The following is a 13,425-nucleotide window of genomic DNA, read 5'->3' on the forward strand; positions in this document are numbered from 1 at the left end:
GTTTAAGCAGCGAAACATCACAGATTCCTGGACAGTACTCTGGACAGCCAGCCAGTCAACACACCAAGTCTGCCTCTTTGACATTTTTCATTATTTCCTCTGTGGCCATATAGAATTCATAAACACAGTCCTTCAGTTATATCTAGCTCAAGGCTCTCTTGAAATAACCTTTTTCTTCTTATAAAAAAAAATCTTTTTCTTACAAAGAAAAATATTTGAACAGCTTGCTTTTCATCATCTGGGCCTCTGCAGTCCACAAGAGGGTCATCCAAGTTACGTGTGGTGAATATTAAATAATTTGAGTCTTCAGGAGGGAAAGGATTGAAATTGGGGAGGAGGGTGCTGTGGGGGAAATGGCACCAGCCAACAAATTCCTTTGTCTTTTCATTGGAATCAGGGCTGATGCTGTGAACTTTAGGGCACTCTGTTTCACCATTTCTGTGGCAAGAAGAATTTATATGAGCCACAGAAGAAAAATCAAATTTCGTCAAGAGTCATTTGATTTCTGTTGGGTCAAATATGGAGACATTAGCTGTGCCTATCTACAGTAGAGCTGATCTTGCTCAATAATAGGAATATGTTCATTTTAAACATTTTTGCAGTACCCCAGATGCCGAGTGCACAATGAGCTGGGAGCAGCATGGCGGTTTGGGGTTGGTGGAATGGGGGAGCAAGGGGCTGGTACTATTTTATTTCAATATCTAAATCGGTTGGGGTACAACGATCTTTTTCGAAGATTGCAAATGGCCACTGTGCGATGGCGGGGGCTGCTCTGGCAATTAAGACGTATTATGAGGCGTCAACCTAATTGAAATAAAAACTGGGATCTCGAATTTTCAAGAGCTGGAATCCAGTTGGTTGATTTGGGCTCATGCCCACTATTGCCCTGCAACACTGACCTGTGCCAGAGTTTGCATTGTCAGTGGGAGGACCTGCATGAGGCAGGCGGGTGCAACTGTGGTTTGGATTCATATTTGACACCTATTTGCCCCATGCATGTGGAAACTGGGCAGAGGGAGATTGCCATCTGAATATGACCCACATACACTGAAAACCTCAGGTCTATTGATTATCTTCCTTTAATTCTTTGCAGGGTAAGCAAGGACATCAGGGATCACCTGGGCGTGATGGACAGCCAGGACCAACGGTAGTGTGCAGTACTTAGATTTTCTGAATGGATGATTTTCTGAAATGCTATGAAATGAAATAATTTGTGGTGGCGGGCAGGGGGATATGTTGAGAGGAATTCCCTTAAAATGAGGGCATGGCAACAAGCCAGAGAAGAGGAACACAGAATTTCACTTATTTCGATCTCCAACCACTCATGTAGGGATTGAAGACAGAAAGAACACACACCAGACTTTAAACACATTAAGCAGCAAGATTGGGGCCTAGGTATTCTGCTTTGGCAAAATTGGGGCACACCTTAGGCATGGTGGGACTTCCATATGCCACAAAGCTATGTCCTTGAACGCAGCCAGTTTTCCTGCCTGAAGGCCATTTAAATATTTTTGGTGGCTCCCTAGCCTCCATTGCAGAGTGCATTTGTTGTGAGAGTGGGTATTGGCTGCAGCTCCTGCCACAACACTGTGTTACTGGAAGCCCTTGTGCTGTCAGTATAAATACAGAAAAATTGTTCAGTGTTTTTTTTCCCACGATCAATTGCATAGGTCTTTTGGGGGCACTTAAGTTTTAAACTGCTCCTTTGCAACATAAAGCAATGCTGGATGCCAGTGGCAAAATCCCAGGTGTTATGGAGAACAATATGGAACTGGCTAAGTGGTTCCAAAGAAATTTCCTGCCCACGTTTGTTGGAGTTAATCCAACTCACTGGTGTAAATACAGTGGAAAATCTACACTTTTTCTTCAGACTACATGACCTTGTTATCAATGTATCAAATCAGTGGAGTGGTCCAAGAATAAAGTGTAGTTTAAGTTTGTTCTTTTTTTGTAAAGCTGACATCTATTACAAATAAAAAAAAATGGGTTATGCTTGCAGCATTTCAAAGGTTATTGCACCTGTAAGCATTGCTGTGTGCATGTTACATATCGTAATAATGTGCGACAGGGTCACCTAAAGCAAATTTAAGTAACTCACATTCCGAAATGCACAAGAGGGGCAGTATCTCAGAGCTGCTGCTGCTTTGCTGGTGCTAATTCACTGCAAATGCAATGGGAGCCCTGCTTACATGTGTAAGTTAATTTTCTGCCACATTTCCAACAACACAACCCAAATGAAGCAAGAGCAGCTCCAAAGGAATTTCCTGACCAAGGAAACTTGGACTGCCTTGCAAAAAATCAGCAACATGTTTGGCCTGGTAAAGCATTGAAAAGGTCATTTAATATATTGGAAGCAGCAATATAATACCTTGGGAAGCAGATTCTCCATCGCCACCTGCACGCAGAGAGTGAATGCAGCACTAACAGTTATCTGGCAAAGAAAAATCACTCTTATTTGCAAAGAAGAAAGTAGTAGGGAACCAAATAATGAGTGAACACCTCTCCCTCCACCTGCAACAGTATTCCTTCTTTGAAAACTGAAATGCAGAATAAGCCCTTCTGGGCACCATGTCCCTTCCTCACTGATTAAAATAACCCTCATGCCGCACCCACCATTGACTGTACAAACTCCCACAGTCAATCTCTTCTCATCCCAGTGAGGTATTCGCCTCACTCTGGCACTTACCCAGTACTTAATGGGCTAAATCACAAACCGGAGCCAGCCACTGCCCCCACCACTGATATTGATTCCCCCCCTCCCCAGGCCCGGCTCCTTCTCTCTCGTCTCTCCCTCTCCCTTCTCTCTCCATACCCTCCCTTTCCTCTCATTCTCTTACTCTCCCCTCCATTCCCTTCCACTGCTCCTCTCCTTCCTCTCCTCCCACCCTTGCATTTCTCACCTTTGCCCAGCTCTTTTCCCCATCTCCCTCCTCTTCCCTACCCTTTACCCTCTCCCATGACTCCCATCACTCCTCACACAGCCCTCTGCCGTACTCCCATTTGTTGTTTCCCTCACCACCCCCCCCCCCACCCCTTCCTCTCCATCTTCTCCCCTAATCTACCTTCTCTTTCCTTCCCTTCCTTTGTTCAATAATCTCCCTGCTCTAACCCTTCCTGATCCAAAAGTGTCCTTAGTCTTGACTCCCATGTGTAACGTCATTGGAACATAGGAACAGGAGGAGGTCATTTAGCCCCTTGAGTCTGTTCCTCCATTCATTGAATTCAAGGCTAATCTGCAACTTAACTGCATATACCTGCCTTTGCCCATATCCCTTAATACCTTTGGTTAACAAAAATCCATCAATCTCAGTTTAAAATTAACAATTAATTTAGCGTCAATTACCATATGCGGGAAAAAGTTCCAATCTTCTACCACCCTTTGTGTGTAGGAGTGTGTCCTAATTTCACTCCTGAAAAATCTGGCTCTGATTTTTAGACTACGCCTCCTGGTCCTAGCAGAAATAGTTTCTCTCTGTCTACCCTATCTGCCCCCTTAATGTCTGGAAAACTTCCATCAAATCACCCCTTGTCCTTCTAAATTCCAGGGAACACAATCCTAGTTTGTGTAACCTCTCCTTGCAATTTAACCCTTGGAGTCCATGTATCATTCTGATAAATCTATCCTGCAGTCCCTCCATGGCCAATATATCCTTCCTAAGGTGTGGTGCCTAGAACAGCTCTCAGTACTCTAGATGTCGTCTAACCAGGGCTTTGTATAGCTGAAGCATTACTTCAACCCTCTTGTATTCTCGTCCTCTAGATATAAAAGCCAGCATTCCATTGGGCTTTTTGATTATTTTCTGTACCTGTTCACAATATTTTAATGATCTATGTATCTGGATGGCCAAGCCTCTTTGGACCTCCACTGCTTCTAGTTTTTCGCCATTTAGAAACCACCCTGTTCTAACCTAGTTAGGTCCAAAGTGAATGATCTAAAACTTGCCTACATTGAAATCCATTTGTCATGGTTTTGCTCAGTCACTTAATCCATCAGTATCTCTTTGCAATTTTATGTTTCCATCTACACTGCTTACACAACTGCCTATCTTTGTGTCATCAGTAAATTTAGATATGTGGCTTTCCATCCTATCATGTATGTTGTTAATGAATATGATGAATAGTTGAGGTCCCAACACAGATCCTTGTGGGACACCTTGGGCTGAATGTTGAAATGCCTGTGGGGGCAGGAGCGAGTGCGGATGCGATTTGAAAATCGCATTCTCGGAGGTCGGCACTGGGTCCTGCTGCCTCCAGAAGGCGAAGCAATTTTGAAAGGGATGTTGGAGTGAGGGAACGGGAAGTGCGAACACCTCCAATTAATTGGCTTTGAGCTCATTGAGGAGCTCAGTGAAATGCTTATCAGGAGCAGTTTGCAAGTTTCAATAGGAGGGCACGGGGAAAACACCACGTCCGGAACACGTCAGTATGCAAAAGTCGTGAACACTGCCGTGGTGGGCGGGGGGTGGTGCCATAAGGGCAATTGGAAGAGCTGTTTAACATACTGCAGGGGCCCAGAATACTGCTCAACTGCTCAAACAGTGCCACACAGTCGCCATTGCTAGAGCTGAAAGACTTGCATGTGTCAGTGATGAGTGGTGAGGAATCGGGAGAGGGGCATGAGGCTGCTGGCATCACTTGGGCAACTGGGGTTGGCAGGGGAAGGCCTGGTGGACAAATGAACCCCAGCTGAGGGAGGTCAGATGCAAATAGACTATTCTGACATTGGACAGAGCAGCCAGGATACAACCTCCTGGACAGGAGGTGGCCAGAGGAGCACAGCGGGGGGCTGTAAGGGGTAGAAGGCACTACCCAAAACATCGGGTCTACCACCCAAGAGTGAGCTACCTGCAAATGACAGAGCGCCAGTGCCATAGGAGGCTGTGCCTATCCAGGTAGATGGTCTCAGACGTTTCTGCTCTGATCCACAATGACCTGAGGCCTCATGACCCCAAGGCAGTCTCTTACCTGCAGCTGTCAAGGTTACCGTCGCCCTGAGTTTTTATGCAAATGGGTTGTTCTAGGGATCTGCTGTGGACCCAGGTGGTATCTCGCAGTTGACAGCTCATCATGCCATCAGGCAGGTCACGGATGTTGCATTCAGGAGGGTGGTGGACTACATCCACTTTAACACCAATGGATTAATGCAGGCACGGAGGGCTTTGGACTTTGCTGCTGTTGCTAGATTCTCTCAGGTCCAGGGGGTCATTGATTGCACCCACGTAGGTTTCAACACACTGACAGACCAGCCAGACAGATTCCTGAATAGAAAGGGATACCACTCATTGAATGTCCAGCCGGTCTGCGACCACAGGTAGCGAATTTTGCATGTCGGCGCTCGGTTCCCGGCCAACTGTCATGACTCATTGATTCTGTGAGAGTGACGGGTTTGCACCTCTTCAGACCCACATTCAGACTCTGTGAGCAGCTGCTGGGAGGTAAAGGCCATTGCCTAAAGAGATGGCTGCTGAAGCCCGTCTGCTACTCAGACTCTGGGGAGAGACGCTACAACCAGAGCCATATCCTAATATGGACCTGCAATGAACAGACCATTGGCATCTTGAAGATGTGCTTTCGATGCCTTGACCAGTCAGGTGGGGCCCTGCAATACGATCCAGCTAGTGTGTCTCGAATCATGGTCGTCTGCTATGCCCTGCACAACATGACAATGCAAAGAGGCCTGGGGACGGATGCCACTCCAGCTCGGAGGAGGACTGGGAGGAGGAAGGGATTGCTCCAAAGGTGGGTGGCACCCAGGCATCGTAGGGCGCTTGGCGATGTCCCAGACCTCGATGAACTGCAGGCTGGCATGCCCTTAAGGGCCACCCTGATTCAGCAGCATTTCACCTGATCACCTCTGGACCCTTATGACCAATGATCCCAGAACTCACCTTCCAGTATGGAGAGCTATCATTCCGCAATGACCCACATCTGTGAAGTCCCATTGCCAGCCACACAATGGAGAATGAAGTTTCCATTGCCAACATTCTCCAGCATCACAAAGCATAGAAATACAGCAATCTCAGATCCCTTTGCACCCCCCACACCACTCACCCCACAATACTCCATCCCCCTCTTGACATGAAACATCAATAACACACAGGTCAGATTGATAACATAAACAAGTGACATTGTAATGAAAACAGAAAAGCGGAAAAAAGCACCAGGTGACCAATTAAGTGAAATCAACAGCGTGGTGCCTTCCTTTCTCTACCACTTCTACAGGGTGCGCCCGCCCCCCCCAACCAACCGTGCCAGAGGATGAGGTGGAGGTAGCCTGCTCCCTAGTCTCTGTCTCTGACCGAGATGCATGGCTTCTGTCCTTGTCTTGGAGGTGCCCATGGGGGATCCTCCACATGCGGCAATGCCTGCATCATTGCAGGGCTGCCTCTGTCACAGGGCCTTGGCACACAGGTGGCTCCTGAGTCAGAGTGGAGGTGGGGGGGGTGGGGGGGGGGCGGGCGGTAGGGGCCCTGACGAAGGGTAATGGCAGTGCCCCCAAGGGGTGGCCCCTTCATCTGTCACATCGACTGCCTCAGTCCGTTCCTGGCGCCCGTGGATGCTGGATGAGGCCACTGACTGTGACGGAGCTGGCATCCACATTGAGCATGTCTGTGCCATCAGGACACTGAGCGGTCAATGCTACAGAGTTTCACTGGGCTAAATTTTACAGAACCCAGACCCTCCCCGCCCAAAGTGGGGGTCATGTCGGGGGGGGGGGGGGGCTGGGAAATACATCCGGGAGAGGACCACCACACACTCCAATGCCGGGAGGTTCCGATCCTGTATTGCGGGTGGCAGCAAGGCCTCTTGGTGACCCTCCCGCCCCCGCAGCTTGGTAACGGGACCGCTATTTAAATAAATTGAAATCGATAAATTAATTACCGTTACGCTTCCGCTGTCTGTCCTGGTGCGATCTTCGTGCTGTTGGCCGGCACTCCTGCGCCTTTGTATCCCCAAACGGGGAAATGAGGTGAAACACTGGTTGGGAGTGGGAAGGAGGTAAGTTTCTTCGTGCAGGAGTGGGGGAACGGGATCGAAGAAACATCATTGGTGTAGGGGATGGTGGGGAGGGTTTTAGGTTAAAGTTTATGCGCTTTGTAGGGGGTGGGGAAGGTCAGGTGTTTAAGGTAAGTGTTTTTGGGGGGGGAGAGGGCAAGTAATTAATTTTATGGTTATTGGAGGGGTGGGAGAGGGGCAAAATTAATTATTTTTTTATTAAGTGTTTCTTTAAATATTTAATTTGATTGGTAGGGCTCAAAGCCCTTTAAAATGTTGTTAGTGCCTGTGCACAGTCAGCTGACACCAGTGCTGCTGACGGACAGTCCGCTCCCTCCATGTCATTGCAGGGGCGGTGTGGTCCAGCCCAGCTACTTAAATGAGCTGCCGCACTTAGGATCCTGGTGGCTCTGTGACGTGAGGCCCGCATGGGCGAGCCGCCATTGTTTTCGCCCGCTGCCAATTTCAGCAGTGGGAGTATAAATTTCAGTCCACTCTTTCTGTACATATCAGCGTGCTGCTCCTGCACCCAGTCAGAGTGGTGTTACATCTGTCTGTCCAAGAGGTTGCACAATCTTTCAATGGAGGAGTTCATGCAATCGTGTCCCTGAGTCATGACAGAGCACATGTGCTGCATAGGCTCCTCAAGGTCTCAGGGAACTCCAACAAATGGAAACTTATCTGCCTCTGGTTCTTGAGGAAGACCCTCCTTGTTTGTGGCACCCGAAGCCCAGCATCTTCACCCAGCGGAGCATCGCTGTGTCTGTGCTCCATCCTCCAAGGGGGACTGCCCTCAGCTGACTCTGCCTCACCTTGCTCATGCATGATGTGAGGTTCACCCAGTGCTCCCCTTTCTACGCTAATCTGTGGTCCATCCATGGTGAGTGTCTCTGCGCTGGTGGAATGTGTTGAGGCATGATGTGACCTTGCTGGTTCCATTGAGTCTCCCCATCCCCCCACATCAAGGAGTGCAGTGCTGATTGTGCTTGTGCACCCTCCTCTCCCTCTGCAACTGGCCCTGTGGGAAACACAAGAAAGTGGAAATGAGAACTCGTCCTGCTCAACAAGTGCCTCTGCACAACCGACCCCTTAGATGGCAGCGGTCAATGATCCCCATTGGGAAGTAGTCTCCTCCATGCCCTTCACCTCAACATAGAGCTATCAAATGACTGTTCTGTTCATGTCCTCCTGTCTCACCACCCCCATGGACTGATGTGTTAGCTGCCTGGTGATCTCCAGCACCGCCTTCTCCATCAGGGTCAGGGTGGAAAGCTGGGCCACACCACTACCCATTCTGGCCATTTCCGGAGTGATGTGGGCTCTCTTTTCCTGCAGGATGAGAGGAGAATGATTCATGAGTAGGCTGCTCTCCCTCATCTCTTCCAGCATCACATACATACACGTGAGCTGATGTGCCCCTCAATGATGTCCTCTTCTGAATAGCGCCCGTATGTGAGGGTGGCTACCGCCTCAGTGACGCAACTGGACACTTGATCTGACAATGTGTGGGAGAACTATGGACATTCTGTGAAGTCAGTTCCTATGCATGCTGGTGTTTGCAGAGTTGGTGACCTGTCATCTGGGTGCCACTAGCCACTCACCTTTCCAGACCTTCTCAGGTCATTGAATCGCTTTCTGCACTGGACCCACGTCCTTCTGGTGACTCCCCGCCTGCTGACCTCCATCGCCACCTTCATCCAGGCCCTCTGTGTTTCTCCAGGTGGATTTCTTCTTCCGGACACCGAGAACAAAACAACTCTCCTGTCGGACATTGCATCCATTAAAGCCTCAAGCGAGGCATTTGAAAATTGTGGTGCTGCCCGTGGAGCCTGCCCAAGCCAGCGCTGGGCCTCTGAGGTCCCTGCTGCTCTATTGCTTCAGTGAATGACAAGCCCAGTCATGGCTGTCGTTCCCGTTTCAAAGTGCCTTCTATTACTGGGTCCTGCCTACAGGCTGCTCGTCAGGCATGACCTAACCTTCACAAATCCACACACTGGCCCTCTTTGCTTAGCTGAAAATGCCACAGGAGGTCAATGAGTTACATTATTAAAATAAGTATTGAAATTGATGTAGGTATTTCTGGAATTGCATCACTGAACCTTGCCTTGCTTTTTTTAATCTCACCTTTTTATGCCATTGTTGGTTGTTCACTTAGGGGGATGTTGGTGGCCCAGGACTTCCAGGACTCCCAGGACGCCCAGGTTCAGCAGTGAGTAATATACAAATTTCAGCTGCAGTCTAAATGAATGTACTTTATGGCAAATTTGGTAAATTTATAATTCTTCAAACTATTGGTTTCTTTTAATGCCCATAGTGATGTTACTAAACTAAGTCTGGATATACATTCCTGAATGAACTTGCTCATCAAAATGTTATTGTTAAATCATTTGTTACAGCACATGTCCACTGTAATCAACTATAGTAAAGATACTATTTGATGTTTTCTTGGGCAGGCATTGAGAATTATGCTCAATTTTTAATCGTGATTCAAGTCCAATTCAATGGATTGTGTATATTTTATAAATAAAAAGATGCCAATCCATTCATAAATTAAGACATTAATTAAGTTTTGATAAGACTAAACTTCTCAGTTTGATAGTGATCGATGACAGTGATTCTAATAATAATCATTAACCATTGAAGTTTACAGCACAGAAGGAGCCCATGACATCATCCAAAACTCTGCTGCCCATTTTCTAACTCGTCCCAAGGTCCCATTCACCCATCACTCCTGTGCTCGCTGACCGACATTGGCTCCCAGTTAAGCAATGCCTCGATTTTAAATGTCTCATCTTTGTTTTTAAATCCCTTCATGGCATCGCCCCTCGCTGTCTCTGTAATCTCCTCCAGCCTCCAAAACTTCCAACTCCTCTAACTCTGGACTCTTGCGCATCCCCAGTTTTAATCACGGCACCATTAGTGGCCGTGCCTTCAGCTGCCCAGGTTCTGAGCTCTGGAATTTCTTCCATGAACCTCTCCGCCCCTCTACCTCACTTTCCTCCTTTAAGACACTCATTATAACCTATCTCTTTATGTGGCACGGTGTCATATTTTCTTTGCAATGCTCCTGTGAAGTGCCATGGGACAGTTTACTATGTAAAAGGTGCTGTATATATGTAAGTTGTTGTTGTTTGATCCATCATGTTTATGCCAGTTCTTGCCCGATACGATCCCCATGTCCTTGTATCTTCTTCTGCTTCAAACTTTTATCCAAATTTCCCTTAAAAAATGCAATGATCTCTTCCTCAACCACTCCTTTATTCCACAGAAAGAACAAACTTGCATTTATGTAGTGCCTTTCATGACCTATGGATGTCCCAAAGCACTTTACAGCCAAAGAACTGCTTTGGTAGTGTGAGCATTGTTATAATATAGGAAATGCCACAGCCACGTTGTACACAGCATGATCACACAAACAACAATGAGATAATGCCGAGATAATCTGTTTTAGTGATGTTGCTGCAGGGATAAATATTGGCCAGGCCAACAAGGAGAACTTCCCTGCTTGGGGTTTTTTTATGTCCACCTGAGAGAGCAAATGGGACCTTGGTTTAACATCTCATCTGGCACTGCATCAATACTCCAACTGGCCTCTCTGCAAAGAAATTTCTCCTAACCCCTCTCCTCAATTCAAAAATAATTTTAAATCATTAAGTTCTCATCACTGACTCCCCAGGCAGAGAAAATAATCTTTGCTCACTCACTATGTCAAAACCCTTCCTAATCTCAAAACTCTGTATTGCATCTCCTCTGAGCCTCTTCTGCAGTGAAATAGTGCTAGTATTACACCCTCCTCGTCTTTGTGTCAGCTATGGCTTGATTGGTAGCACTCTCACCTCAGAGTTACAAGGCTCTGGGTTCAGTTTGCACTCCAGGACTGAGTACAAACATCAAGGCTGACAATCCAACCTGAGACTGTAAAGAGGCCCATCTGCTGTCTCAGGTGGCTGTAAAAGATCCCATGGCACTATTTCAAAGAAGAGCAGGGGAGTTCTTCCAGTATCCTGGCCAATATTTATCCCTCAATCGAAAATAAAATCACAAGAACAGATTATCTGTTCATTATCACATTGCTGTCTGTGGGATCTTGCTGTGCACAGATTGGCTGCCATATTTCCTAAATTACAACAGTGACAACATTTTGAAAGTACTTAATTGGCTATAAAGTGCTTTGAGACATCTGGTGGTCGTGTAAAGCTCTATGTAAAGACAAGCCTTTTTTTCTTTTTTCAACTATGATTTCCCACCCCTAGCTTCATCTTGGTCAGTAGCATTGCAATGGATTTAAAGGGGCCGCAAAAATTTTAATGGGGCTTGACCACAAAATGACAGGAGTCCCATGGCGATTCCTTTGAATGGTCACAGCACACGCCTGCTGTCTGCCTGCCTAATTTATACAAGATGAAAATTACACCACAAAAGTTTGCCCATTCCTGGTTTTAGAGGAGCCAATCAGTGGTTACCCAGGTTTTCCTTCTCTGCCTTCTTGAACAGTTCTTTCCCAGTCCCATAGCACAATTTTCTAATTTAATGTAGATTATAAAAATGTGGCGAGAGCCTCTGCTTTTTTCTCCCTGTCTTTTTTCAACAGTCGAGACTGCAGTCCTTCACAGCCTGGTGACATATCCACCTTGAGTTCCAGTCATTTCTTCAGAACTGATACTTTTATTACAGTCAGCTCTAACAATCGTTCCATATCTTTCTCCAGTGGTCCTTTGTTCTCGCACTCACCATCCGTTGTAAAAATTGATGAAACGTATTTAATAACTCTGCCATGCCTTCATCCTATACAACTAAACTCCCTCCTTCATTGCTGTGTGGTGCCACCCTCTCTTCAACATTTTAAATGCCGAGGAAAGCTTTTTCTAATTCATTTTATATCAGCTGCTAAACGTTTTCATGTTCCCTTTTAGCCCTTCTAATGTCCCGGTCACCTTTCAACAACACTTTTTTTTATTTGTTTGTGGGATGTGGGCATCGCTGGTAGGCCAGCATTTATTGCCTATCCCTAATCGCCCTTGAGAAGGTGATGGTGAGCTGTCTTCTTGAACTACTGCATTCCTTGAGGTGTAGGTACACCAACAGTGCTGTTAGGAAGGGAGTTTCAGGATTTTGACCCAGCGACAGTGAAGGAATGGCGATATAGTTCCAAGTCAGGATGGTGTGTGACTTGGTGGGGAACTTGCAGCTGGTGGTGTTCCCATGCATTTGTTGCCCTTGTTCTTCTAGGTGGTAGAGGTCTCGGGTTTGGAAGGTGCTGTCTAAGGAGCCGTGGTGCATTGCTGCAGTACATCTTGTAGATGGTTCACACTGCTGCTACTGTGCGTCAATGGTGGGAGTGAATGGTGAAGGTGGTGGATGTGGTGCCTATCAAGTGGGCTGCTTTGTCCTGGATGGTGTCGAGCTTCTTGCGTGTTGTTGGAGCTGCACCCATCCAGGCAAGTGGAGAGTATTCCATCACACTCCTGAGTTGTGCCTTGTAGATGGTGGACAGGCACTGGGGAGTCAGGAGGTGAGTTATTTGCTGCAGAATTCCCAGCCTCTGACCTGCTCTCGTTGCCACAGTATTGTTGTGGCTGGTCCAGTTCAGTTTCTGGTCAATGGTGACCCCCAGGATGTTGATACTGGGGGATTCAGAGATGGTAATGCCATTGAACGTCAAGGGGAGATGGTTAGATTCTCTCATGTTTGAGATAGTCATTGCCCAGCACATGTGTGGTGCGAATGTTACTTGCCACTGTTACAAAAGTGCTTCTGTTTATTGTTAAGTTTTTTTTTTGAGGACTCATATTAAAATTGTGGAGCTGGATTCATTGGAAGGCTGAAGATTTTATTATCGCTGGACTTTGTTTTCTTGTTGACCATTCATTAAGAGGACACTGAGTTGTTGTTTGAAAACAGCCTGTGCTGGAAATCATGTTCTTTAAGCTCAATAAACAACAGAAACCTTGATGACCTGGGAAAGATGTTTACAGAGAAACATATGTAAAGGTTTATGGAGGTCAGGAGGTTGACTTTCTGTTGGGGTATGAACTGTTTTGAAGACAGTTGGAGATCAACTTGCCAAGGAAATACCACCCAGCTCATCTCTTTCTCTACCTCTTTAAAGAAATCCTGCAAAGATCCAGTGTGGGAGAGCAAAAATCCCTGCTGTTGCATCTCCCCTGAGAAACTGGAATAACCTGCCAGATTAATTCTCAATGCCGCCTGAAATGAACTGCTTTAGAAACAATCCCAGTAACCCGTCACAGTGTGCCCAGACACCAGACCAAAAGGGACAACTGACTTCCTTCCATATCTTCTCTTTTTTCTTCAAGAATTAGCAAGCTTTTGGCCAAAGTTTTCTTTTTTGTCTTTATTTGTAACAGATCTCTGCAGAGAGAATTTCTGTATTTTTTCAGTGTGTCTGTGTGCGCGTGTGTGTGAGGG

The 13,425-nt window shown here is 46.7% G+C and overlaps 1 protein-coding gene across 1 annotated transcript in view; it reads left to right on the forward strand.

Moving 5' to 3' along the window:
- LOC137370304 (collagen alpha-1(XXI) chain-like) overlaps positions 1 to 13,425 on the forward strand; it is a 155,462-nt gene that overhangs the window by 118,804 nt on the left and 23,233 nt on the right. Inside the window, exons 14-15 of the mRNA XM_068032684.1 lie at positions 1,094 to 1,147; positions 9,152 to 9,205. Coding sequence (XP_067888785.1) covers positions 1,094 to 1,147; positions 9,152 to 9,205 — 108 coding nt within the window. The remainder of the gene's footprint in view (positions 1 to 1,093; positions 1,148 to 9,151; positions 9,206 to 13,425) is intronic.

This window comes from Heterodontus francisci, chromosome 5 (genome assembly GCF_036365525.1).
Source record: "Heterodontus francisci isolate sHetFra1 chromosome 5, sHetFra1.hap1, whole genome shotgun sequence".
In the NCBI taxonomy this organism is placed as follows: Eukaryota; Metazoa; Chordata; class Chondrichthyes; order Heterodontiformes; family Heterodontidae; genus Heterodontus; species Heterodontus francisci.